Source organism: Myodes glareolus, chromosome 24 (assembly GCF_982192425.1).
Source record: "Myodes glareolus chromosome 24, mMyoGla1.1, whole genome shotgun sequence".
NCBI classification, from domain to species: Eukaryota; Metazoa; Chordata; class Mammalia; order Rodentia; family Cricetidae; genus Myodes; species Myodes glareolus.
In genome coordinates this window covers 14,154,191-14,178,264 of record NC_142049.1, presented here as the reverse complement: position 1 = coordinate 14,178,264, position 24,074 = coordinate 14,154,191, and the positions used below count along the sequence as shown (strand labels likewise).

Genomic DNA, 24,074 nt, shown 5'->3' with positions numbered 1-24,074 from the left:
GTGCCTTGGGTTTGGCTGCTGCACACTTTCCTCCACAGCCTGGAATGTCTTTAATCATATAATACATTTCTATAACAGACTCCTTGAAACCTCAGAAATCCAAAGTAGTTCTTAACTTCTGTGTTACTTTATAATAAAACATAATATTATAATCTTATTGATGTATTCTGTTTCAATAGTTTTGCAATTGGCTTTCTTGAAGTATATAAGCATATATTCTATAGTGGTTTTAAAACTTACCTTTCCATTCCTGTGATTTTTCTATTTATTTAATATCTGTGCTTCCATTTTGTTATTTTGTAAGTCCATCTGTTTGAGGAGGTGATTCATGTATGCATGTGAGCATATAGAGGCCTTGCATGTTTCTCCTCAGATACTGAGCCTCCCAGCTGGACTTGACTGTCAGTCAAGGCGTCCAGCTGCCTTCCTCCTCAGCACTGAGATTACAAGCACAAACTACCACACTTTCTTTCTTTTTTCATGTGGGTGGTGGGTATCGAACTCAGATCCTATGCTGACACCAACTGCTCTTGCAGAGGACCCATCTTCAGGCAGCTCCCAGATCCAGGAGTCTGATGCCCGCTGGCCTTCCTGGTTACCTGCACACACATAATGCACATAAACTCACACAGGCACATGCACACATACACATAAACCTGCAAAATGAAAACATCTTTAAAACAGTGTAATGATTTCTGTCGATCACAGCCTTATAGACTTCCTGGAAATACGGCTGGAACTCACAGGGTTTTTCCTTAAGAAAAGAAACACTAACAGTAATTTCATTCTCTTTGTACCCACCCCACCCTCCAATAGTTAACCGATGAATTTGAAATTTTTTTCTGCTACAAAGCATGTGCCTGGCCTGCCTCCTTGTATAACGTGTTTGTTAAACGCCAGTGGAAATAAGTCATTGTAAAAAGTCTGTAAGAATTCTTAAAACAAGGAATTTTATCATGACGTTGTTTGGGATTTTTTGTTTGTTTGTTTGCTTGTTTGTGTTTTGTTTTGGCTAAAGTGCCAGCTAATTGTTACCTAGCCACATGAAATTGTAAATGCTGTTTGTAAGTAGTCAAGGAGCTCTGACATGAATTTGGCTTTTCTTTCTTTTTTTTTTTATCTAATCTAATAACATGAAACAGAGTGGTTTGGGTTTTCAGTAGTACTATTTCAGTAGCTCCTGAGCCTGTGTGGAGACGAATGAAGCCTGCTCTGGGCAGGCGCCTACACTGGTGGAATAGGCTGCTCGACCCGTGTGTCCACTGTTCTGCCCACCTGCTCACAGCGAGATGGACTGGCTAGCACTGATGCAGTAGTAAACTAGACCTGCAGCGTGGGAAGTGGGGAGAACCACGCGCTTAAGGAAAGACTGAATTGGCTGTTTGGAGCCAGGCACTAGCCATTCATTGTTTCTAAGATTTATTTTTAAAGTTTATTTATTATTTCTAAGATTCCTAAATATTTTTTAAACAAAGAATAAGTATTGAATGCTTGTCATTTTAAATATTGATTATATAGATTATTTTGACATTTTAGCATATATTGTATTATATAATTTTAATAATATTTACCTCATACAAATTATTTTACATAACCTGTAATCAAAATCATCTGCCATTGTGAATTTTTGCTTTAACATGCTTTGAGACTCAACTTTTTACTGCACTATAATTGTGGAGAGTGTGAACTCTAAAGTCAGACCAAGATTCAGATCCTAGATTCTCCACTCTCTATCCACTTGAATAATACACACACACACACACACACACACACACACACACACACACTTACCTGGTTTTCTCTTCTGCACAATGAGGATTTTGTTAGTGTCTATGAAGGAATAACACCTTTCTACAGCACTTGGCATAATAGCTCGGTGTAGTAAATAACACCACAAAATAAAATGTACATGAATATCTTAATACTTTTCATTGTTATTTTATCTCTCTTTTCCACCTGAATTATTTGGTGAGGTTGAACTACAGTTTCATTTGTATACACTCTGGCACAATGTCTGGTAGGCACCTGTCTTGAGTACCCTGGGGCAGACATGTCGGCTTGAGGTAAGCTAATCCTTGAAAGAGAAAGCCCTTACTGATGGAGCCACAGCCCTTAGTGAAAGGAACCTTTTCTCCTGCCTTTTTTTCTTCTTCTATGCATTGAAGTCTGTTTCTGGTTATATATACATACATGCATATATATGTATATATGTGCATGTATGTATTTATGTATATATGCTGAAATCTATTTGAATTCATTTTATCTAAACAATCCGTTTATTGAGTTTTCAAATTTATCGAAAAGCACAAAACAAAGTACTTGGGTCATATTTATAAAATGTTAAAACAGAAAGAAACCTAGGATGGATTGCCACCATTCAGTTTCCTTATGGAATAAATTTCCCAGAGAAGGCGTCATTCTGAGATGCAAAATCATCAATATAATGTATTTGTACATGTGCGCACGTGCGCGCACACACATGCAGAGGGAGACTGTCCCAACGCTGTAACGTGAACTGACAATAACAAAAGCAGAAAATGAGACCAAAAGAAAGATTGCCCTTTTCTGCAGTGGCAGAAGAGTCGGTCCATGCCTGTTTCCAGGCTCTGCCCTGGGTGATCTTAGAGCTGACAAGAAGACACTGAGCCCAATACTGTATGGAAAGGGTGCTTTCTGAACTCTGCGCCAGACTAGGATTTGAGCCTTGTGCTATTCAGTACTGCAGACCCTACCTATGTGAAGCTATGGGACCATGCGAAGCTGTGTAAATAATGCTGGTTAAAACACGGTGGAATTGGAAATTCAGCTGCTCAGCAGTACTAGTTACATTCCCAATTCTCAGCCATACTGTGACTGTTCACATTTAAATAAAAATAGACATCTTTTTCTTCTGTTGTGCTAACCACGTTTCCAGTGCTCAGTCATCACAGAAAAGATAGACAGCTTTCTGTCACTGCAAAATGTTCATGATGACATGCTAGTCCAGACAAACTCCTGGGCTGCCCCAGCTTTGTGCGAGCCTCCTTGTCAATCTGGAATATCTTGTGCAGCTTGGCTCTGACCGTCTTCGTGAGTCTCTGATTTTCTGCTCAGAGTTGTCATCACTGGCCTCTTCTGCTCCAGACTCAGGTCTGGCAAATCTGGTTTTAAAGAAGTTGTGTGTAAGATCCTCTTGCCATATTTATTTTCCACTCAAAATGATCTTACCTAAATAGATGGTCTATTTGTTTTGAGAATGAACAAAGCGCCTTCCTAGCACAAGCAGAGAGCTCCCCAGAGGTACATTCCCATCAGAGGTCGTCTCAATCTGAAGTCAAAGCTCTTTGGGAATTGAAATAGAATGTAAATCACAGGCCTTGCATACAAAATGATTTCTATTTTTCTGTGTTTTTCCACTGTCTTCCTGTGTGATGCAAGGCTCTGATTCTAACCACCTGCTATTTCTCTTTGATTTTATAGATTTGCAAAGATTCACATCAGTGTATCCGAACCCATTATTCCATTCAGAGAGACAATCACAAAGCCTCCCAAAGTTGACATGGTCAATGAAGAGATAGGCAGACAGCAAAAAGTGGCTGTCATACACCAAACAAAAGAAGAGCAAAGCAAAATTCCAGAGGGCATCCATGTTGACTCTGACGGGCTGATCACCATAACGACGCCCAATAAACTAGCCACTCTCAGTGTTCGGGCCATACCTCTTCCAGAAGAGGTCACTCAGATCCTAGAGGAAAACAGTGACTTGATTCGTTCCATGGAACTTTTGACCTCCTCCTTGAATGAAGGCAGAAATACCCAGGCGCTTCACCAGAAGACCCAGGAGAAGATTTGGGAGTTCAAAGGCAAACTAGAGCAACACCTAACAGGTAGAAAATGGAGGAACACTGTTGACCAAATCTGGTCATTTGGCCCAAGAAAATGTGGGCCCAACATACTTGCCAGTCGAAGTGAAGATTTCCAGAACTCAGTATGGTCTGGCCCAGCTGGCAGAGAATCAAAAGAAGCCGGTAGATTCCGAGACTTTGGCAACAGCATTGTGAGTGGCTTCCAGCTAGCAACCCTCTCTGGCCCCATGTGTGAGGAGCCCCTCATGGGTGTCTGTTTTGTTCTAGAGAAGTGGGAACTAAGTAAATGTGCAGAACAAGGATCAAGTGATAAACAGAACCAAGAAGAATGTGATCCAACAGGAGAGGGACAGGAAGAAGGTAAAACCTGCCCCAGTGGCAGTGAAAACCAAGAGCAACAAGATAGCCACTCTGAAGAGACTTCCGCAAAAGGAGAATCCCCAGTCACTGACTGCTATGGACCCTTCTCGGGGCAGCTAATTGCCACCATGAAAGAAGCATGTCGCTACGCTCTGCAGGTGAAACCTCAGCGCCTGATGGCAGCTATGTACACGTGTGACATCATGGCCACCAGTGATGTCCTCGGTAAGAGGGAAGGATGGAGACAGAGGTGCCCTGAGTAACACAAAGTCTGTACTTAATAATCTTTTTAAATTTAGTGATTCTATTTGTTTTACATCCTGACCACAGTTTTCCTTCTCTTCTCTCCTTCCGTTCCCTCTCCCCAGCATACCTCTGCCCCACCTTTCCCCAGTCCATCCAGGGGATCTCTTCTATTTCCCCTTCCCAGAGAAACCCATACGTGCCCCCTTGCGCCCTCCTTGTTACCCAGCCTCTCTGGGTCTGAATTGTAGTATAATTATTCTTTCCTTTACAGCTAACATCCACTTACGAGTGAGTGCACACCATGCTTGTCTTTCTGAGTCTGAGTTACCTCACTCAGGATGATGTTTTTCTAGTTCCACCCATTTGCCTGCAAATTTTCTGTTGTCATTGTTTTTAGCAGCTGAGTAATATTCCGTTGTGTAAATGTACCACATTTTCTTTATCCATTCTTTGGTTCAGGGGCATCTAGGTTGTTTCCAGGTTTTGACTATTATAAATAGAGCTGCTATGAACATAGCTGAGCCAGTGGTCCTTGTGGTAGGACTGAGCATCCTTTAGGTATGTGGCCAGGAGTGGTCTAGCTGGGTCTTGAGCTAGGTTGATTTCCTGAGAAACGACCATGCTGATTCCCAGAGTGGCTGTACAAGTTTGCACTCCCACAGCAGCGCAGGAAAGCTCTCCTTGTTCCACACCGCTCCAGCATGGGTTGTCGCTTGTGTTGTTGGTCTTGGCCATTCTGACAAGTGTGAGATGGACTCTCAGATCGTTTTGATTTTCATTTCCCCGATGGCTAAAGATGTTAGGTGTCTGAGATCTTTAGGTATTTCTCTGCCATTTGAGATTCTTCTGTTGATGATTCTCTCTTTAGATCTGTACCCCATTTTGAATTTGACTATTGGGTTTTATGAAGCCTAGTTTCTTGAGTTCTTTCTATATTTTGGAGGTCAGCCCTTTGTTGGATGTGGTGTTGGTGAAGATCTTCCCACTTAATATTTTATTGAAGGCATATCATCTAATTAACTAAATAATTACTAAATTATTGTTTTTTGAAAGCCAGAAACCTTATATATTAAAATCTTGAAAGGGGGAATACATGAGTACTAAAGATTTTTTCTTTTGCAGCAAATGTAACTTTTTCGTATACTTTAAGATCTTTGATTAAGTTTGATTAATTTGTATGTGTGCAGGGCAGAAGATGTAGATCTAATTTCATGCTTCTGCAGTTGAATATCCAGTTTTCCCAGCATCATCTATTGAGTAAGCTGTCTTTTTACCAGTTCATGTTTTTGATACCTTTATCAAAATCTGGATGTCCTTAGCTGTGTTGAGGTTATCCCTGAGACTTGTCTTCCGTTGGTCTGCGTATGTGTCTCTTTGTCTGGTGCCGTGCTGGCTTTGTCCCCGAGCCTCTGTGGTGCAGTTGGAGATCATGTGATGTGATGGCCCTAGTTGTGTTTATGGATAGGTTGTTTTGGCCGTCTGTGGTCTTTCGTGTTTCCGGACACATTGCAGGATTATTTTGTCTGGCTCTGTGGAGAATGTCATCGGATCTTGATGGGTACTGCATTGAGTCTGTAGACTCCTTAGGTCACGTACCCATCTTCACAGTGTGACATTTGCCAGTCTGGGAAGCGTGGGGGAGCTTTCCACCATCTGATGTCTTTTCAGTTTCTTGTGTCAACGTCTTAATTTTTTTTTTTTGTAAAGATCTTGTACTTCCATGGTTAAATTTGATCCTAGACTTTTAAAATGCTATCATAAATGAAATATTTTTCATACTTTCATTCTAAGAAAGTTTTATGGTGGAAGGTCCGGCCAGTAAGGTTGTAACCCCAGTTTGGCAGCCTTACCTGTTACCGTCCACACCATTGCAGCACCTTTGTCCTAAGTGAATGCCACCGTTCTTGACCACAGCCCAGAGGGGATATTGTGAATTCTCAACACTAAGCTGGGCTTTTTTAAACCTTCTAACTGTAACTGTTATAGCTGATCTTCTGGGTTCTCTCTCTTTGGAGGAAATAGTCTCAAGGAGCTCAGGAGACATGGAAGTTGGGTTCAATATAGCTGTTCTGGTGTTTGTTCAGTACTATTTCACTGGGGCTTCTTTTCTTCTCTCTCTCTTTCTCTCTTTTGTTTTTGTTTGTTTGTTTGTTTGTTTGTTTTGTTTTTCAAAACAGGCTTTCTCTGTAGCTTGGGAGCCTGTTCTGGAACTAGCACTTGTAGATGAGGCTGGCTTCGAACTCACAGAGATCCGCCTGTCTTTGTCTCCTGAGTGCTGGGATTGAAGGCGTGTGCCACCACCAGCTGGCCTATTTTCTTCTATTAAATGGGGGAGGAAACTAGGAAAGTAAGTGTTTGTGGGTTGTGCAAATTCAAGTGAGAACACAAACACTAGTCCTCAAAGTGTCCTGGACATAATAGATGTCTTTTTCTCCAGGAAACTATCACTGGAACTATCAGTGATGAAGGAAGTCTACAAGATGACAGTATTGTCTTTCCTCTGGCCATACGGTCCTTTGAGTCAATACACAGTTCATTACGTTTTGAGTAAGTTTGCTTTACTGATTAGTTTCCAAAAGAAGAATCTAAACATTTTTTCCCAAAAGAAATTTAGGCTTGTTTTATAGTAAAGCTCTTTGTGACAAATTGAATATCTGGGAGAGCATTTCAGAACAGCATGACTAAACAGGTTAGGGTGATTTAGTCACAGAGGCTACTAAGCGGCAGTGCACCCTGTGACGGAGGCCTCTAAGTGAGGGCTGCACTCTCTTTCTGAGTGGCACGTCCATCTGGCCCTCATACAGCCTGTCCCCTAACTAGTCCACTCCCAGATGTTAGTCTGCCTCTCCCTCGAGAGCCTTCTGAAAGAGACAGAGGTGGGCTGATATCAAGAGATGGCGATTCCTTCTAGTCCCAGAGAACCCATTGCATTCTTTTGCTTTGGGCAGTCTGCATGCTACATCTGTTTCTGACCTTCCGGCAGTGGGCAGCTCAGCCATTTCCATCAGACGGTGTCTCCTTTACTGAGCATGAAGTCAGTCTCCTGCTCATTCTGGCCGTGTGTGGACCACTGTGTCTCTGTAGTGGTGATTTCGTATTTGAGAACATTGGTCTTCTAGTTTTCGACTCAGGAGAAGCTGCCCTGATCCTTCTGCTGTTTCTGTGGTCTTGTGCCCCTTCCCCATTCCGCTGTTCCTCTGAACACATTGAACTCGGTCAGCATCCTAAGTAAAGCAGCCGTGTCTGAATCTGTCACCCACGAGACCCGCCAGGAGACCAACCCTGCTACCACTCTTGTGGGTCAAGTACTCTTCTCAGAAAGTTTGGGGTTGAGTCTTATTGGCCCTGTTTTTACTTTCAAAGCCATGTCTTCCCACTCTGTTTCTCCAGAACAGGATCCATGCTGTGGTGATTGGCTAGACTGTACAAAAATTAGGTAGTCTCATCATCTCTTTTATTTATATATCAATAATCTAAGTCCATATTGTTAATTTTCTTGTTACATGTTGTATAATAAGCAATACAACTGTACAAAGGAGAAAAATGGCCAAAAAATTTAAACTCAACACATGAATTTCTTTTCCCTTTTTTTCACGTCTAAATCAACTGTTTCAAGTGTTTCGATGAGGCCACGGTCCTTCATGTCCGCACTGCCCTGGTTGCCGGCTTATCAGTTGTCTGAGAAGAAGAGAGGTCTTTGCTCAGCTCTCTCTGAGAGGAGGCTCCTGCCGTAGGGAATGGTCTTTCTCGCGGTCCTCATGAGCCTCATGCCTGCCCTGCACAGGTTGTGGACACATTCCTCATTTGGGAGCATTGAGAAGGCCCCTCCGTGATGTGCTAGCCTTCTCTTTTGATAGGCTCGGCTTATTGCAAGCATGCTGGACAGGCTGCTGATGTCTTTAATCAGCGTCCTCCACCTACGGTGCACGTACTCCTTCACAGAAGATAGATGTGGCTCTCGCCTCTTTCTTTCAGGAGAATTCCTGATAGATTTGTTTATCTTCCTCACTTTCCTTGGGGTCTGTTGTCCTGTGCCTTGTTGTTTTATGTGCTTGTTGTTTTCTCTTTGAATGTTTGAAACGGTCCTCCTGAAGTCACAGTCCGTGTATGTCTTCACCTGTGCCACCGCCACTCAGAATCAGAGAAACCTGTTTCCTCCGCAGTTCACATCAGATCTACTTGGCGTCCCAGGTGGCACGGCACGTGCCGTTTGTCTTCCCACAAACGCCGCATCACTAAGCTGCATTCCTGGCTTCTGTCTTCGGTTTTCCAAAAAGACAAGTTAACCACATAACATGGAAACCAGAGGCAGCTGTCCTGTTACCAGGTTGAAATTCCCAGCAAACTTGTCTGGTTACCCGAAACCACACGGGCTCTATGTGTGACTTCACGGTACCACCTGTCACCCTGTTCTGTTACCTTCACATTGGCACACCTTACTTGGCTGCTGTGCACACCTGTGTGACCTCCCAGAGCCAGGTGCCCGTCTGGACCCGTTTATTTGCGGCCTTCTTTCTTTGGCGTGAAGAGTGAGTGGCTTTCCTTTGTCCAAGTGGCACTCATGTCCCCTTTGCCAGGTCTTCGTGTGCAGCTCTGTGTGTGGTTCAGTTGGAATAGACACTGGTCTCCAAGACCAGTGCACTACCACCCCCACCACCAGGAATCTCTCTGGATCTTTTACTGGTTCCTCTCCCGAATTGCTTTGAAGTCTAAGTCCTGGAGCATCTCACCCAAGGCCTGTTTTCTCCTGGCGTTTGGGGGTGCTCTTTGGTATGGGCAGCTGAGAGTTCAGGGTCCATTGACAAAGTCAGCTGTTGGCGTGTTTTTTGTTTTCTTTTCTTCCAAACTCTACAATTTCAACTGGGAAAGAAATGGAGAAACTCACTCTGTTTCTGAAGCCTTTTTATTTCTTGCCAGGTTATCTGGGGATCTTCCAAGATGACTTTGACTTTGCTGACCATTCATTTCAGTTCTCTAAGAATCAACACAAAGTGATTTCAGCTCCTTTTTATTGAGCAAGATGGGTTTCCTTGGTTTATAACTTCTTTTTTACCATTTTTTAAATTTATTTTTATTTTATGCGCATTGCCTGCATGTGTTTTGTTTTATGTGTTTTGCCTTCGTGTATATCTCTGTGTGAAGGTGTCAGATATTAGAGTTACAGACAGTTGTGAGCTGCCATGTGGGTGCTGGGAATCAAACCCAGGTTTTCTGAAAGAGCAATCAGTGCTCTTACCTGCTGAGGCACCTCTCCAACCCTGGTTTATTTCTTCTTAATTCTTCCTGTACAGATTATTAAAGCCTATCATTCTGCACATGGATAGAATTACATATGATCAAAATGGGAAACTGTAGGAAAATACTTATTTCCAGATTATTTTATCTTAGAAAAAGATTTCAAGAAAATATCCTGTTTAAAGAGCCCTTTCCTAAAGGTATCTATGTGAAAATTCCCTCTAATGGGCTTATTTGGCCATCATAAACACTATCTACTTTGTCATGTGACCAATCAGTTGTCTATCTTTGTCTTCCTTCAGACCTGCTGTTTTTGTCTGACAGTTCTAGGATCTAGTCACAGCTATAATTATTGGCCTAATTTGACACAGCATTGGCGTTGTTAGAGCCAGCTTGAACTCTTGAACAAACTGGAAACATCCTGACTACTGTTGTGCTCGTAAAGGCCCTTTTTCTCTTGCTTTGAAGTTCTTTGTATGTTTGACCAGCATCTCAGACATCATTTTCAGTTATGTTGAGCTGCATGTGTTAATCCTGAGGTCAAGCATGGTTCTTGCCTTGACAGAGGAGTTAAGGAGACAAAGTTTAATAATACTAAGAGAATAGAATAAAACCTAGTTGTTTAGTGGAATGGGGTACAGGGCGGGTCTTTTAGAAGTGATAGGATATTGAAATGGGCCATTCCAGGCATGCCAGCATTTGCTGGGTAGCTCACAGAAGTCTGCTACTGATCTGGTGCTCACTCCTGATTGGCTTTAGGAACTGTTCAATGCGCGCTCTTGCTCTCTCTCTTTCTCTCTCTCTCTTTCTCTCTCTCTCTCTTTCTCTCTCTCTCTCTCTCTCTCTCTCTCTCTCTCTCTCTCTCTCTCTCTCTCTCTCTGAGCCCAGATACTGCCAGTTAAATTCCTTCAAAGTGACACCGTGTTAACCGTGCCGTTGAACTGGGGTCCTTAGCTGGCTCTCTCAGAGCGTTACTCTGCCAGTTCCATGTCACCCTCTGGATTTGATTGTGCCTTCTGCGTCTGTAGGTAGTTGACGGCGACAGTACAGACGTGAAGCTCTGCATGGAGAGTCTCTGAAGACCTTCCAGGGCTAGGTCAGCTTGCCATGTCCACTAAGACTGCAGCTGAATGTGTTTGCAGGAGCAAACAGCCCACAAGCCCAGGTGTCTGCCGCTTGCTTCAGCTCAACTTGACCGTATCCATCCCTTTAGCCGCATTTTCTTGATTTCACATTCTGGTAGCTCGGTGACAGAAGAAAGCTTTTATGTGTGACCTTGTTTGTAAGACTTAAAAATACCCACAGTGTCTATATGTCTGTGTGTGTATCTGGAAGATGTCCACGTGTGTTACCAACAGTTACAGAAATGGTGAAAGACAAAATCGTCCTTGGAAATCAGCCTTTTCTTTTCTGTCTGACTTGTTGCTCGTTTGTTTCTCTCCACGTTCCTTGGAACGTTGTACATAGATATGACCTTATGGTACGACCAGTTCAATATTTTTACCTTGTGTTCTTTTTAAAGTGCACCTCTCTTTGGCCACTTACTCATAATTTTCATTTTAACCTCTGCATAATATCTGTGAACTCCATGTGCCATAGTTGACTGACCTGTCTTCCCCCATTTGGAAATTCGTCTTTGTTTATTGTAAGAGAAATACGTTGTGAACAGCTACTTTCTTTTCTGTATTTGCCTCCCATCTCCAGAGGCTGTAGACTAATCATAGTCGTTACGTTAGAAGAAGCCGCGTGTTGATCTGTAATGCTGTAAAGACAGTGCTCCATGGAGCTGGCATGGAAGGAGACTTTACCTTTCAGTACCAGAGGCAGTACAAGTTGTTCGCGAGTGTTCGTGAATCTGAAAAGAGTGTTTAAAGGGTTGAACTGAGATGACGCATTGTAGGTGAGGGGCTGTGACCCTGAGTGGAGGTCCTCCAGTGTGAGCTGTGCTGACTGCTTCATTTGGGCAGGGAAGGCACACAGCTTGTGCTCGACTGCAGGAGCTGGACTCCCGTGAGCCCCCAGGCCGGGTGCAGGCTGGAGCTCGGAGATGCAGTGGGGCGGTGATGGCAGCCCTTCCAGCTGTTTGGTGCCGCTGCTGCTCTGCTGTTCCTGACGAGTCTTCTTGTGGAGCTGTCTGGAGAGCATGGAGCATATGTGTAGAGATGCACATAAATGGGAAGGCTGACTGGTCTGCTGCCCCGTCCCAGGGAAGGAATAACAACATTTACACTTAGCAGCCTGGCCAGAAAGCCTTGATGACTTCCTGTGACAGCGGTAGCAGGGTGAGAAGGTGTCTGAAGGCCTCTAAGCTTTGGACACATCTGTCACATGAGCCCAGTGCCCATGGAAATTTTTATTATAATGTTTTCCTCTCTTTGATGATCCATTACTGTGCCTCAGTTTTAGGATGTAGTTCTAGTAGAATTAGAATTGAGCGGCTCAGAAGTACATGATTAATTACATTCAGTTTCAATTACAAGTATTGATCCGCACTGTTGTCTCAGCCCCTGGAGGGGAGGGATTGCCAGCCTGGGCAGCAGCGGTCAGCAGTTCATCCCTAGCCCTTCCCACGGCTCCTTTGCCCGTGTCCCTACCCTTACTTACACCTAATGCTAACTGTTCACTGTCATAGACCACCTTAGTTTTTCTAAGAACATGGGGCAGGAAGATAGCTCAGTGGGTAAGTGCTTGCGCCACCAGCCCAAGGATCTGAATTCCAGTCCCTGGAACAAATGCAAGAGCCAGATGGGTATTGTGAGCATCTGTAATCCCAGCACCCTGTGAGGGAGTGGAGGGGGAGACACTGGAACCCCAAAAGTTCATGGGCCAGCTAGCCTGGTGTGCTCAGCAGAAAAACAAGAAAGAGACCCTGTCTTTAACAAGGCAGAAGGGGAGGACCTACTCTTGAAAGCTGTCCCCTGACCACCGTGCGAATACTGTGGTACATGCTCACCAGCATGCATGATTCTGTGGCTAACATTCCCAGTCGTAATGGCAGAGCAGGGGTTGTCCCTAGAGATCGGTTTGCCTCTCGCACTTGGGCTTACGTTTAGAAGGAAGTTGACTCCACAGTGATGTGCAGTGGGTGTTGCAAAGCTGGGGTGGAGGCAGGGGAGAGGCCTAGCGTAGGTAGGTGGAGTCTTAGAAACCTCCCTGAGATAAGCTCACCACACCAAGGACATGGGAATTGCTTCTCTAGGTGTAGGAGGCCTCACAGAGTGCTCGTGGGGAAGTTGCACCTACAGGGATTACAGAAATAACCAGTGGTAGCCCAGGAGCCTGGTGTGGAAGGAGGGCTTGGCAGAGGCATACCCATCAGAGGCCCCTGGTGGCACAGAGAGGTCATGAGCGCGAGGTTGAGAAGCACACTGGTTAGCACGGACATTAGCATCCAACTCCAGAAAGCGGTTTAGTAGAGCCCAGAGCGTTTGAGTTTTCTGCTTTGGCTTTAGAAATGTGGGGAAGGAGAAGCAGGAGTAGGCGGAGTGAGCGGACAGTGGAGAGGTAGTATCTTCCACAGCCAATAAAAGGGTTGCTGTCTTGGTCCTCGCTTTGTCTTCATTGCCCCTTCCTAATCACTGGCATCCGAGGGTGTCCACAGGGGCGGGTGTGAGGTAGTGAGGCTCTGAGCCCTTGGCTCCTGGGTTAAACAGAGATGGGTAAATAGACACACCCCCTTGTACTGTCAGAGGTTAGACCTTCGCATGGTGTCTGGGTAGGCTTTCACTCTGCTGGCTGCAGCTGCACACCCACACGCTCGCGGATCACCCTGCAATGAAAAGACCTTTTCAGTTGCAGGTAAAAGATGAGCATGCCTGCTAGCTTCATTTGTCTCTGTTTCTCTCCGTCTAATCTGCTTGCTAGTGGAAAGGATGCCCTGAGCACCCACAGACCTCAGTACAGGATGCCACTTCCAGGGGCAGGTGTGTCCCTCCTGAGTGTCAGGGCGAATCTCACCTCAAGGCAAATTGTAACTGTCAGGCAGAGAAGTTGCTAAGACTCTTGGTATATGACATTAGAGATTGTCACCAGATAGTAAAGATTCCAAGCATGATCCATCCCGGGAATAAAATGCCCATGCTCAACGCCACTTCAGTATTATCGAGCAGATGTTTACATAGATGTGGGCTTTGATTGGTATGAAACTGCCTTTGCTAGTCGCTTGGTTGCTGACTCAAGTGGTCTCTTGCCACCATTTTGGTCATATCAAGAATACCCATAATTACTAATGTATTTTAATATTTGTAAGATTCCAGTAACATTCTTCTCATTGGATTTCATACCCAGCAATAACTCTGCTTGTAATTCCAGAGGTGGTTCTTAGATGTCGTTGTAGGAATTGTCACGGGGGTGGCAGGGGACTGTTGGGACTCTTGTTATCGTTTACATGTAATTTTTTTTCTAATGTTGCCCTTTTAATTAGCACCTAAGTATTCATGGCTTTGTCAGTTGGGATTGTTGAGGACAGAACGTTCTAATCCACTACTGAATCCTTACTGGGTGTGTGAATCACTGGCTTTGGGTCCAGCACGATCAGCCAATGAGCTTGTGTTTCGGTTTCGCAGGCCGGGTCTACGCCGTGCTGTCGAAGCGAGAGGGTCGAGTGCTGCAGGAGGAAATGAAGGAAGGGACGGACATGTTCATCATCAAGGCCGTGCTGCCTGTGGCCGAGAGCTTCGGCTTTGCCGATGAGATCAGGAAGAGGACCAGTGGGCTGGCCAGCCCGCAGCTGGTGTTCAGCCACTGGGAGGTGAGCAGCGGCCCCTGGGGTGGCGGCCCAGGCAAGGGCAGGTGAAAGCTGGCTGACAGCACCAGCTTCCATTCTTTCTATAATGTGAAATTGAAGAGACAGAACATTAAGTCCATTTCCTTCCTGCTGCCGATGTGTAGCAGTTTAAAGAAAAATGACAACCTTTTTGAAAATGAGTCCTGAAGGACTCTTCCCTAGAGAGTAGGAAGATGGGGAGAGACTCTTCCAGCATTTGGAGGGGAACACTCTTAAAGGGGGATCTGCAGCTTGTCTCTAATCTTCTGTCATTCTGGGGACTGGGGTTCTGTGGCTTCCCCGAGAGGAGTGGCATAGCTCATCACAGCCCTTCCCCGCCCACAGATGTGGGGTCAAGTGAGCAGCAAATCCTTCTGTAATCATTAGGTAAGAGAAGAGGGTTGTGAGTGCAGAGTGTGTGGGAGGGGTCAGGTAAGCCTTCCTGAAGAGGTCTTTAAAGGAAATTAGCAGTTAAGCAGCAGAGAGAACATAGGCCGGCTAAGAAAAACTAAAACAAAAAGATAAAGTCATGCCAGGCAGCGGGGTGCACGCCTTTAACTCCAGCACTCTTGTGGCAAAGACAGACAGATCTCTGTGAGTTTGAGACCAGCCTGGTCTGCACAGCTAGTTCCAGAATGGTCAGGGCTACACAGAGAGAAACCCTGTCTTGGGGGGGAAAAATACTAAAGTCACAAACAGAAATCTTTTAAATGAAAGCTGAAGAAAGGTTGTTTCAAAAAAGCAGTATTCTCATATCTGGAGGAGACCCAGCAGCCCCAGCTCTCCTCTTCCATGGTGGTTTGTAACTTGGGAGGAAGTGATACTACTGTCAGCGAGGCTTACTTGTGGATATTGATTCTGCCACTTATCTGGACAAAGTGCCAAGACGTCACTTCTAAGATAATTCATGTCGAAGCCTCAGCTCAAGCTCCGTGTTGCAGGCCTCGCTGCTGGGAAAGGGATCTCTATTTTACCATCCTCTCTCTCACTCTCTCTGGCCTGAAGACTTCAGAGGGTCTCTAGGACCCTTTAAACAGAGAATTTAAATTTAGATGTTTAATGAAGAATAAAAATAATTGAGTAAAACCTCCCTTTTTAAGTGAGATTTATAGTCATGTAAGCCAGCAAAGTAAAGACATTGGAGATGTCTTCAATGATGACCCTGGAGAAGCTGGCTTTGCACAGGGTGCACGTGATTTTAATCCAGTGGTCCCTGTCACCTGGATTGGTGTGGATGCAGTTTCCAGTCCAAAGCCCTGGGCTGTCTGCTTTCCCCTAGAAAGCATTATATCCTGAACACTTGATGGGAACAAGCTGGGTGTTCTGACTTAGCTGCATTCTTTAGTTAGTACAGACTGTGTTTTAACAGTGACTTTCCTATGGCATTTCTCTTGGAATTTTGCATTTTTGAATACTAAATGACGTTTTGGTGGTTTCCTTCATTGCCTTTTTACCAGATAACCTTCATCTCTATATCTCATTGTGTAAACAGCCCTAAAATATTTAAGTCACTGTTAACTCTCAGCTTCTAGATAGTCATTTCCCATTTATCCAGAAATCTCCTTTTTTCAGTTTGAGTTTTGGTTTTGACACTCAGTTCTTACATAAAACACAAAGCAATAAGAGAGAAGTCGATTTCAAGTGTCAGTGCCTGAAGCTTGGAAACCCTCTTCAGTGCTCCTGGGGTCCTGCTGGCCAGGCACATGAAGACAGGACAGTGCAGCTAAACGTTGTTTATAACAGAATGAGATGATTCCACTTCCGCGTAATGACCTTGAGAGGTGCACGCTGGCCTCCTTGGTGCTGCCCTTGCTCTGACATCACAGGCGACAGTCGTCAACCTCACAAGGGTGGCCTTGGCCCACACTGGCACAGAAAACTGGGTTATATTGTCTCTGATCTGAGCACAGCGTGTTAGGCACATAGTGCCTGGGACTGTCTATAAACAGAGCTTGAAGTAAGCGTTTGGGGCTGTTACACTGATTTCACCATTGGATGAATGATACATCATGTATTCTATTTTTGTTCTGAAAGCTTGTGGAAGGAGGGAGACAACAACGTAAGTTTCTCAGGTTGGCCTTGAACTCGTTATGTAGCTGTAGCTAGTCTTGAATCCCTGATCCTGCTGCCACTGCTCCTCTGCTCTGTTACTAAAGTTACTGTTTTCACCACCAGGCCTGCCCCACCCCCCAGAATATTATACTGAGTCTTTCTTTGAAAGTGATTTTGTGGAACCTCTAAATTGTTATGACTGGGTCTGGGTAGAAGGCTCCCAGGGTAAAAAAAGCTTGCTGAGCAAACATGAGAACTTGAACTCAAACCTCCAGCTCCAGCGAAAAAGCACTTGTGCCTATAAATGTCTACAGCCCCAGGACTGGGAGGGGAAGACAGGCAAAATCTGGCTCATGGCCATCCAGCCTAGCAAAGACACCAGGCATCTTCCTCTGGCTTCTGTGTGCACGTTCATAGCCATGCCTCTGCACATTCAAATGCATGCAGCACATGTGCACAAGCACACACTCGCACATGCACATACAACACACACACATGCATGCATGCATACATGCACACACAGAGAAGGCTTTCCTTCTTTTTCTCATTGGCAAGTGTGTTATGGAGAAGAGGGGAAAGACTGCTCTAACATCCCAAAATACAGTGACCACGCAGGCAGAGGATATGTCTCCTTCCAGTCTGAGAAAGCAGTGCAGGCATTGCTGGCATATGGCTCAGAGTGACAGCCCAGGCTCATCCTGTCCTTTCTTGATGGTCACAGTTGCATCCCAGCCAATAGGGCTGGGGCTGAGGAAGGGGCCCACTCCTCCCCCTATAATACACTCTGGAATTTGCTCATATTACTTTATCTATATACCATCAACCAGAACCAATCTTATAACCACTTCTAGGAAGGCCCTATCTACGGAAGCTGGGAAATATCTTTAACTAGGTCAGGAGTCCACAAAATGCTGCCCATTGTCTGTTGGAGTAAATACAATTGTATTAGCATATAGCCTAACGAGCTCACCCAGGTATTTTCTGTAGCTGCTTTCAAAAAGAGTTAAATAGTTAAGATGGAATATTTTTGAGGTGTGTCAAGCTCTTACAAAAGTATCTCTGCACCCCCCCCCCAAAGCCCATGTGACCATGTACCCATCTGTCACTACAGAAAGAGGATGGACACCATATAAAAACAAGTTACCAGTAGGTGAGATTCCCTACACAAGAGCCATGGTGAATCTCACTGTCCTTTGAGTCTCAGAGTGTTTCCCTTTTTTGAGTGTGAATTAAACTTAGGCTCTTAGTAATGTTTGAGAGCACTAATGTCTGGCTCAGCTGCAGACAGTTATTTTAAAAAAGGCTCCTAATAAATAATTTTAGAGAAAAATTTCGTCAAGGAAACTTCTGTACTGGTTGTAATCCCTTCCTTCTGTTCTTATCTTACCACCTGCCATGGTCCTATTTCCCAAAGCTTCAAATCTTTGCAAGTCTTTAAAACTGCATCGTAATTAAATGTCACTGATCTTGTATACCCCACACACACATATATACACACACACACAGAGACACAGACACACAGACACACACACACACACACACACACACACACATATTTCGATTTAAAATAGCCTAGTTGTTGAGATCTGCCTTCTCATTCCAAGGAGTTTTTTCATTTGTGTTCTGGCATACCATATAATTTACAATCAAGAGCTTTTGAGAGAAAGTGCTTCAGAAAATAGAGAAAATAAATTGCAGGCGTTTTCCATGAGGAAGCCTTTGAAGTTAGCAATCTCATAATTTCTTTCTAAGTTTTAGCCTTCCACGAAAGGAGAAGAAAAGGAGCTAATAGCAGACACCGGGGAAAATGCTCTCGGCATGTACAGTGCTGCGACACATGCGTGTCAGCCTGAGCCCGAGATTCACTGCTTGATCCCAAGGTGACCCCGGGCGAGGCTGGTGAGGAAGGCAGGACCGAAGAGCTCCCACAGGTTCTGTTGGGTGTGGTGATTCCCACCTGCTGAACCCAAATGAAATGGAGCCCCTAAAGCTTTTCCCTCTTGGGGTGTGAGTGCATATGTGTGTGTACACATATGTATGCCTACATACATATCTTCATGAGTGTATGTCACATGTGCATGTGTGTGTGTTTGTGCACACTTAGGTGTCTGTATCTGTGTTGTGACTGGGCAACAAGGCTCACTTGGGTCCTTCCTGTCAGTTAGAAGGTGATATACACCTCTGACTGCTAGTTAGAAGGTGATATACACCTCTGACTGTTAAGGTGGAAAAACTGATCTGAGGATTGAGCTCTGAGCAGTCAGGTTCTCTGAACCAGTAGGAGAGAAGCACCCTTCCCCCCCCATGTCTGATGGCAGTCTCAGCTCTGTGGTCTAGAGAGGTCTTTCTGTAGTCCCAAACTGGACAGCCATAGTAGACTGGACTGCTCTTACTCCATCTCTCCTAGGTTTGAGTTCTGTTGAGCTTGATGCCAGTGGCTTCAGGATGTCCACACAGGTGCGAGAGTGATGGATGTGAGGGACCCAGAGCAGGTCAGACCTCAGCACACAGCACGGGAGCGTTGCAGCTGGGACCCTAAAGAGGTCCCCAAGGAAGACATTTGTGCATGCAGACAGCCAACCTCAGGTGTCTTCGATGGGGCTTCCAGCTAAATGGAGCCCATTACACATGAAGTCCTGGGCTCAGTCCTCAACGCCACATAAGCCAGACGCCATGACAGGGCTTAGGGGGCTCCGAGGTCATCTTCAGCTTCTTAGTGATTTCTGATCCATCATGGGCTATATGGCGGGCTCCAGAAACATAAAGCAAGACCGTGTTCACATAAGTTGATCATTAGAGACAAAGGCAAAATTAATAAAGACATACTTGGATACATCCTAGTCAGGATAATGTCCTCATTTTCATTAAAGATGAAGCTGTTTTTGTCTTGCTTGTCTTGTGGAATGGCTCCGTGAGAAGAATAACAGATGTTATAAGTTTATTGAATCTGCCCCATTCTGTCACAACCCCCGTGATTCTTCGTATTTTTATGCATCCGTTCCTAGGAAGATGAAACGTCCTTTGCTGAAGTTGTTCCCTTAGCCAGAGACTGACAGAATTTAACATCTGCCTCACCTGGCCTATCCTGTCTCCTTCTCTCTATAAGGTCATCCCCAGTGACCCCTTCTGGGTGCCGACCACGGAGGAGGAGTACCTGCACTTTGGGGAGAAGGCAGATTCCGAGAACCAGGCCCGGAAGTACATGAACGCTGTGCGGAAGCGGAAGGGCCTCTATGTGGAAGAAAAGATTGTGGAACATGCGGAAAAGCAGAGAACGCTCAGCAAGAACAAGTAGCTAAAAAGAAGTAGCTATGGCTGGTGGTGGGGCCTTTTCTTTTTAATAAACTAACAGGTATTATCAAGGGTATAATTTGGGAAAAATCTCATTTTGATATAAGTTATCTGTGTGGGTTCACTTTCAATAATAAACCTGCTCTATATATTTTAAAGGCATCAGAGAACTACTTTTAATTGATGCTGGTTCAGGGTTAAAGGTGATTCCATTGTGGAGAATTATTACCACCACCCTCAGCCGTGAGAGATGTGCTGAGGACAGGGTGGCCCCAGGTGCTAGCACTGTTTGTTGGGCAGACCCCATGGGCGGGGAGAGGGGAAGGCTGCACCCCGCGCCCTGAGCAGCTAGCTACTCAGCTCACATTGGCCAGGCTTCCTCATGTGCTGTGAGCCAAGGATGTCCTCCTGTAAACTTCACCTGAGCTCCTGAGTTCCTTCTCAGTCATCTCACCAGAGAGACCACTTCCTCAGAGAGCAGCTGCCTTTCCAAAAGCGCCAGTCAGCTGCATGCTAGCTAGCAAAAGCAGCCCGCCCCAGCCTGGGTCTCCCGCTCCTTAGCAGAGTGCGCCACTCCGTCCTGAATTAGTGCTCCTGAGCATTGTGCCCTGACCTTTCTGTTAAAAAAGGAAAGGGATGTCTGTAATTGCTGTTCCTTCTTAAACACATCAAAGGGCTATAAGCTAATGTGCATGAGGTCACTGCCATTATTTTAATTTTTTTTTTCTGTAGTCTCAGTTGCCTTATTTAGAATTAAGGTCCCCACTTAAGGAACAAATGTAGTCTGATCAAAAATCAATTCTGTTATTTCTGATACTGCATAATAATTTTATAGCAACATGAAGGATTCCTTATCATAAAATTAGCACGTCTAACTTCGTTATTGAAATATCCTTAATGGTATTCTTAATAACCTGTGTCACTCTTAATAATGGCTGTGAACATTTTATCTTTAATCTTCGAGCCTTGGCACAGAGCTGGTCATGTCTAATTGACCCAGACTTTAGAGCAAGTATTTGGAGATAGCTCACTGTCTGTTTAACTTTAATAGATAACGGTATCTGAATTAACATAGGAGAACAGTATCACATGCTGGTGTGTTTAACACTCTGATGATAAGAGGAGCTAGCTCAGTGACTGACAGCATTGGCAGATAACATCATTCGGTAGCGCCGTGGTGTGTTTCCTCACCTTCTGCACTTGATCTCTGTATGAGAGAGGGACTAACCCAGAGCGATTTGGGGCTCTCTCTGCAGTTCCTTTGAGCACAGGAGCGGGACTGTCGTCGGGATGATAAAAGGCCGCTTTCCTTCCCCATACCTAGGGGACACACTAGTGGTCAACACAGTGCCACAGAGAGACCTGATCAGGCATAGGGTTGAGCTGCCGCCTAACCTCCCCAGCTGTAGTAACTTGTGTAGGGCCTCCACTTGTGACTGCAGAACAAGACTGTCTTACTGTGTGTCCCAGGCTATCCCAAGATTCTAGCCTCCACCTGTTAAATTTACTGGAAGCAAAGCAAGAAGCTTGCGTGCATTTGGTAGTTCTGTTAGCATGCGTGCATGTGGTGGTTCTGTTAGCATGTGTGCATGTGGTAGTTCTCTTAGCATGTGTGCATGTGGTAGTTCTGTTAGAATGTGTGCATGTGGTGGTTCTCTTAGCATGTGTGCATGTGGTGGTTCTCTTAGCATGTTTGCATGTGGTGGTTCTCTTAGCGCCGCTTTCTCAGCATCATGTCTGAAGAGGCTTGAGCAGCAGCAGGGAAAGCTAGCTGGAGCAGCCCCAACACATGGCTACTGCAGAACCTGCCTCCCCTTTCAAATAGCAAGAGGACCTTTGAGACAGTTCCAGCGAAGAGGCATGGGTCACAGACAGCTCTGCTTCTGTTCAGGACAGACATAGGGCCAAACTCGCTGCATTTTCTCAACCAGTCCTGATCACAAGGAGTGGGGCAGGAAGGTTAGACGGGGCCGGGTTCTAGTACTCCACTGGGGAAGGATTAGTGAGCAGCACACAGCCCCAGCTCTGCTCTTCTTGGGAGACTGGAAGGGGCCTGCTCCTTGGAGATAGCCTCTACAGAGCAGAGGGGCATGCCTTTCTTCTGGGACCCTGGCGGGGGGGTGGGGGTGTGTGGCACTGAAGAGGAAAGGGCTGGGAAGGTAGCTTCTATGATCCTTTTGTATCTTGGCACATATAATCCGTTGTCCCTCATAGCTATTAAAATAGGAATAGAAAGCATTGGGACCTGTTGAAGAGCCAAGGAAGCGCTCAGCCAACCCCTCCATTACAGCTGTGGACACTCTGCCACCATGGTCTGCCTCCCCTTTGCAAGAGCAAGAGGGCCTTGGTGTATGCAGTCCACACAAGGTAATAAACTGAAGCTACGGTGGCCCAGCAGGGATAGGCACCACAGGACTGAACTCTTAATGCTCACACGATGCTGTTGGAAAATGGTCTCTCCTCTGGTCCCTCAGTGAGACTGATGCTCTGGGGTGGCCTGGCCATGTGGAAAGGATGGCCACCTATAGCCCTAGCTTCATTTCCATAGGTACAGCAATAAGATAAATAATATCCCCGCTTTCTCACAAGCCCTGAGGTTGTGAGAAACTCACGGGATTATCCGGGTCACATTCCCATCTGAGTGTGGCTGAAGGACCCTGTGGGCACTGACTGCCCGAGTGTGGGAAGACCAAAGCCACACTCCTCCCTGGACCGCAACAGCTCTGAGAGGAAAGCGGGGGCTCTGTTCTAGCCTCCTTCCCACAGATACAGCTTAAATGTGGGGTACAGAGGTTGCCCCCTCACTGAGTCCTTTGCTAATGGTTTTGGTATAATCTGCCTTCACACTCTGCCCTCCCTTGTCTTCTCTCCAGTAGCAGGAATCTAAGGAGAATCTGCCCTAGCCAGTGAGACAGGGAGAGGAGAGTCAAAGGCTAGCCCTCCCAGACCAGGACTCAACAGCCACCTGGTGTGTCTGTCCTCTCCAAGTGTCCAAACAGGCCAGGCAGCATCAGCCCAGCTGCTGTGCCTTAAGGGCCACCGCCATGCGCGTTCCTAGGAGGGTCCAATCCCTCCCCATCCCCCGGGGCTCTGCAGTTGCTAGGACTTTAATAGCCCTACCCCCACACACCTTCTGTTTAAATCCCAGGCCAGTTTTAGTCAAACCCTGAAGCACCCTGACCAGTCCCAACACCTGAGGTCATCTTGCACAATAAATGCCCAGAGGTTCCCCCTGATCCCTGCACCCCTTATCTCTTGTCCAGCATCTGTAGCTAAGAGGTGGCACGGTGGGTGAAAACATGTGCTCTGCAAGATTGAGGACCTGAGTTTGAATCTCCAGCAACCACATAAGGAAGGGGGAAAAAAGCTGGGAATGGCTAGCCAGGCCTACAACCTCAGCGTGGGGGAAAGACGACCTAGACAAGTCGATCTAGAGAGCTCACTGGCTAGCTAGTCTAGCCAAATGGATGTATCTGGTTTAGTGGGGGCCCCTGCCTCGAAAGGCAGAGATCAGTAGATGAAGATACACAACATACTGCAAGGCAGTGGTCCTCAAAGCAGTTGCCCTGGGCCAGCAGCATCGGTGTCTCCTGAAAGCTGGTCAAGAAGGCAGCACATCTTCAGCCCTTCCTGGAATTCCCAAATGAAATAGAGCCAGCCCGGCCAGCTGTGTAAGAAGTGGCCCTGGGGATGCTGCCACCCAGGTTGGAGAGACATTGTACTGAAGACTTCAATTCATGTGTGTCTAAAACTATATGCATTATGCATTTTGAACTTGGTGTTTACCTCGGGGTTTGCAGAGGAAAGTGCACACTCCTCATCCTGCAGTCATCTTGACAGTGATCTAGCTAGACTCCATTTGGGCATTTTTCCCCTTTACACTTAATTCAAAAATTCTTTAGCCTTCCAGATGTGTGCTGTTGTTCCAGGATTGGGATCCCCAATGAAAGGTGAAAGGACAAAAGCAACAACAATAAAAAAAATAATAATTTGAAAAGGAACACCCATAGAAATTTCTGGATAAAGTGTGGGCAGATGGATAAAGAGTTCACCTGCCTTTCAAGCCCAGTAGAAGCAAAGGGAGGAACGGTGTGTCCACGGCTCGCTCACAGATCTGGGCCACTTAGAAATGTAGTTTTTTAAAAAAAGACAGGATCAAACTGGAAAGGTTGTTTGAACGTCAGATTTAGATGCTTCCTTTTTTATTTGCCCTAATTCAAAAAAGAAATGACCTTCCGAAGTGTCTGGTTGTGCCCCCCCCCCCCGGCTCCCCCGGTTCT

At 45.6% G+C, this 24,074-nt stretch overlaps 1 protein-coding gene across 1 annotated transcript in view; it reads left to right on the top strand.

Annotated features, from left to right (window-relative positions):
* LOC148117964 (elongation factor-like GTPase 1) overlaps window positions 1-19,956 on the top strand; it is a 29,158-nt gene extending 9,202 nt beyond the window's left edge. The window contains exons 3-5 of the mRNA XM_087901513.1: window positions 3,460-4,430; window positions 14,252-14,436; window positions 19,610-19,956. Coding sequence (XP_087757639.1) covers window positions 3,460-4,430; window positions 14,252-14,436; window positions 19,610-19,798 — 1,345 coding nt within the window. The 3' untranslated portion in view covers window positions 19,799-19,956. The remainder of the gene's footprint in view (window positions 1-3,459; window positions 4,431-14,251; window positions 14,437-19,609) is intronic.
* The last annotated feature ends 4,118 nt before the right edge of the window (window positions 19,957-24,074 follow it).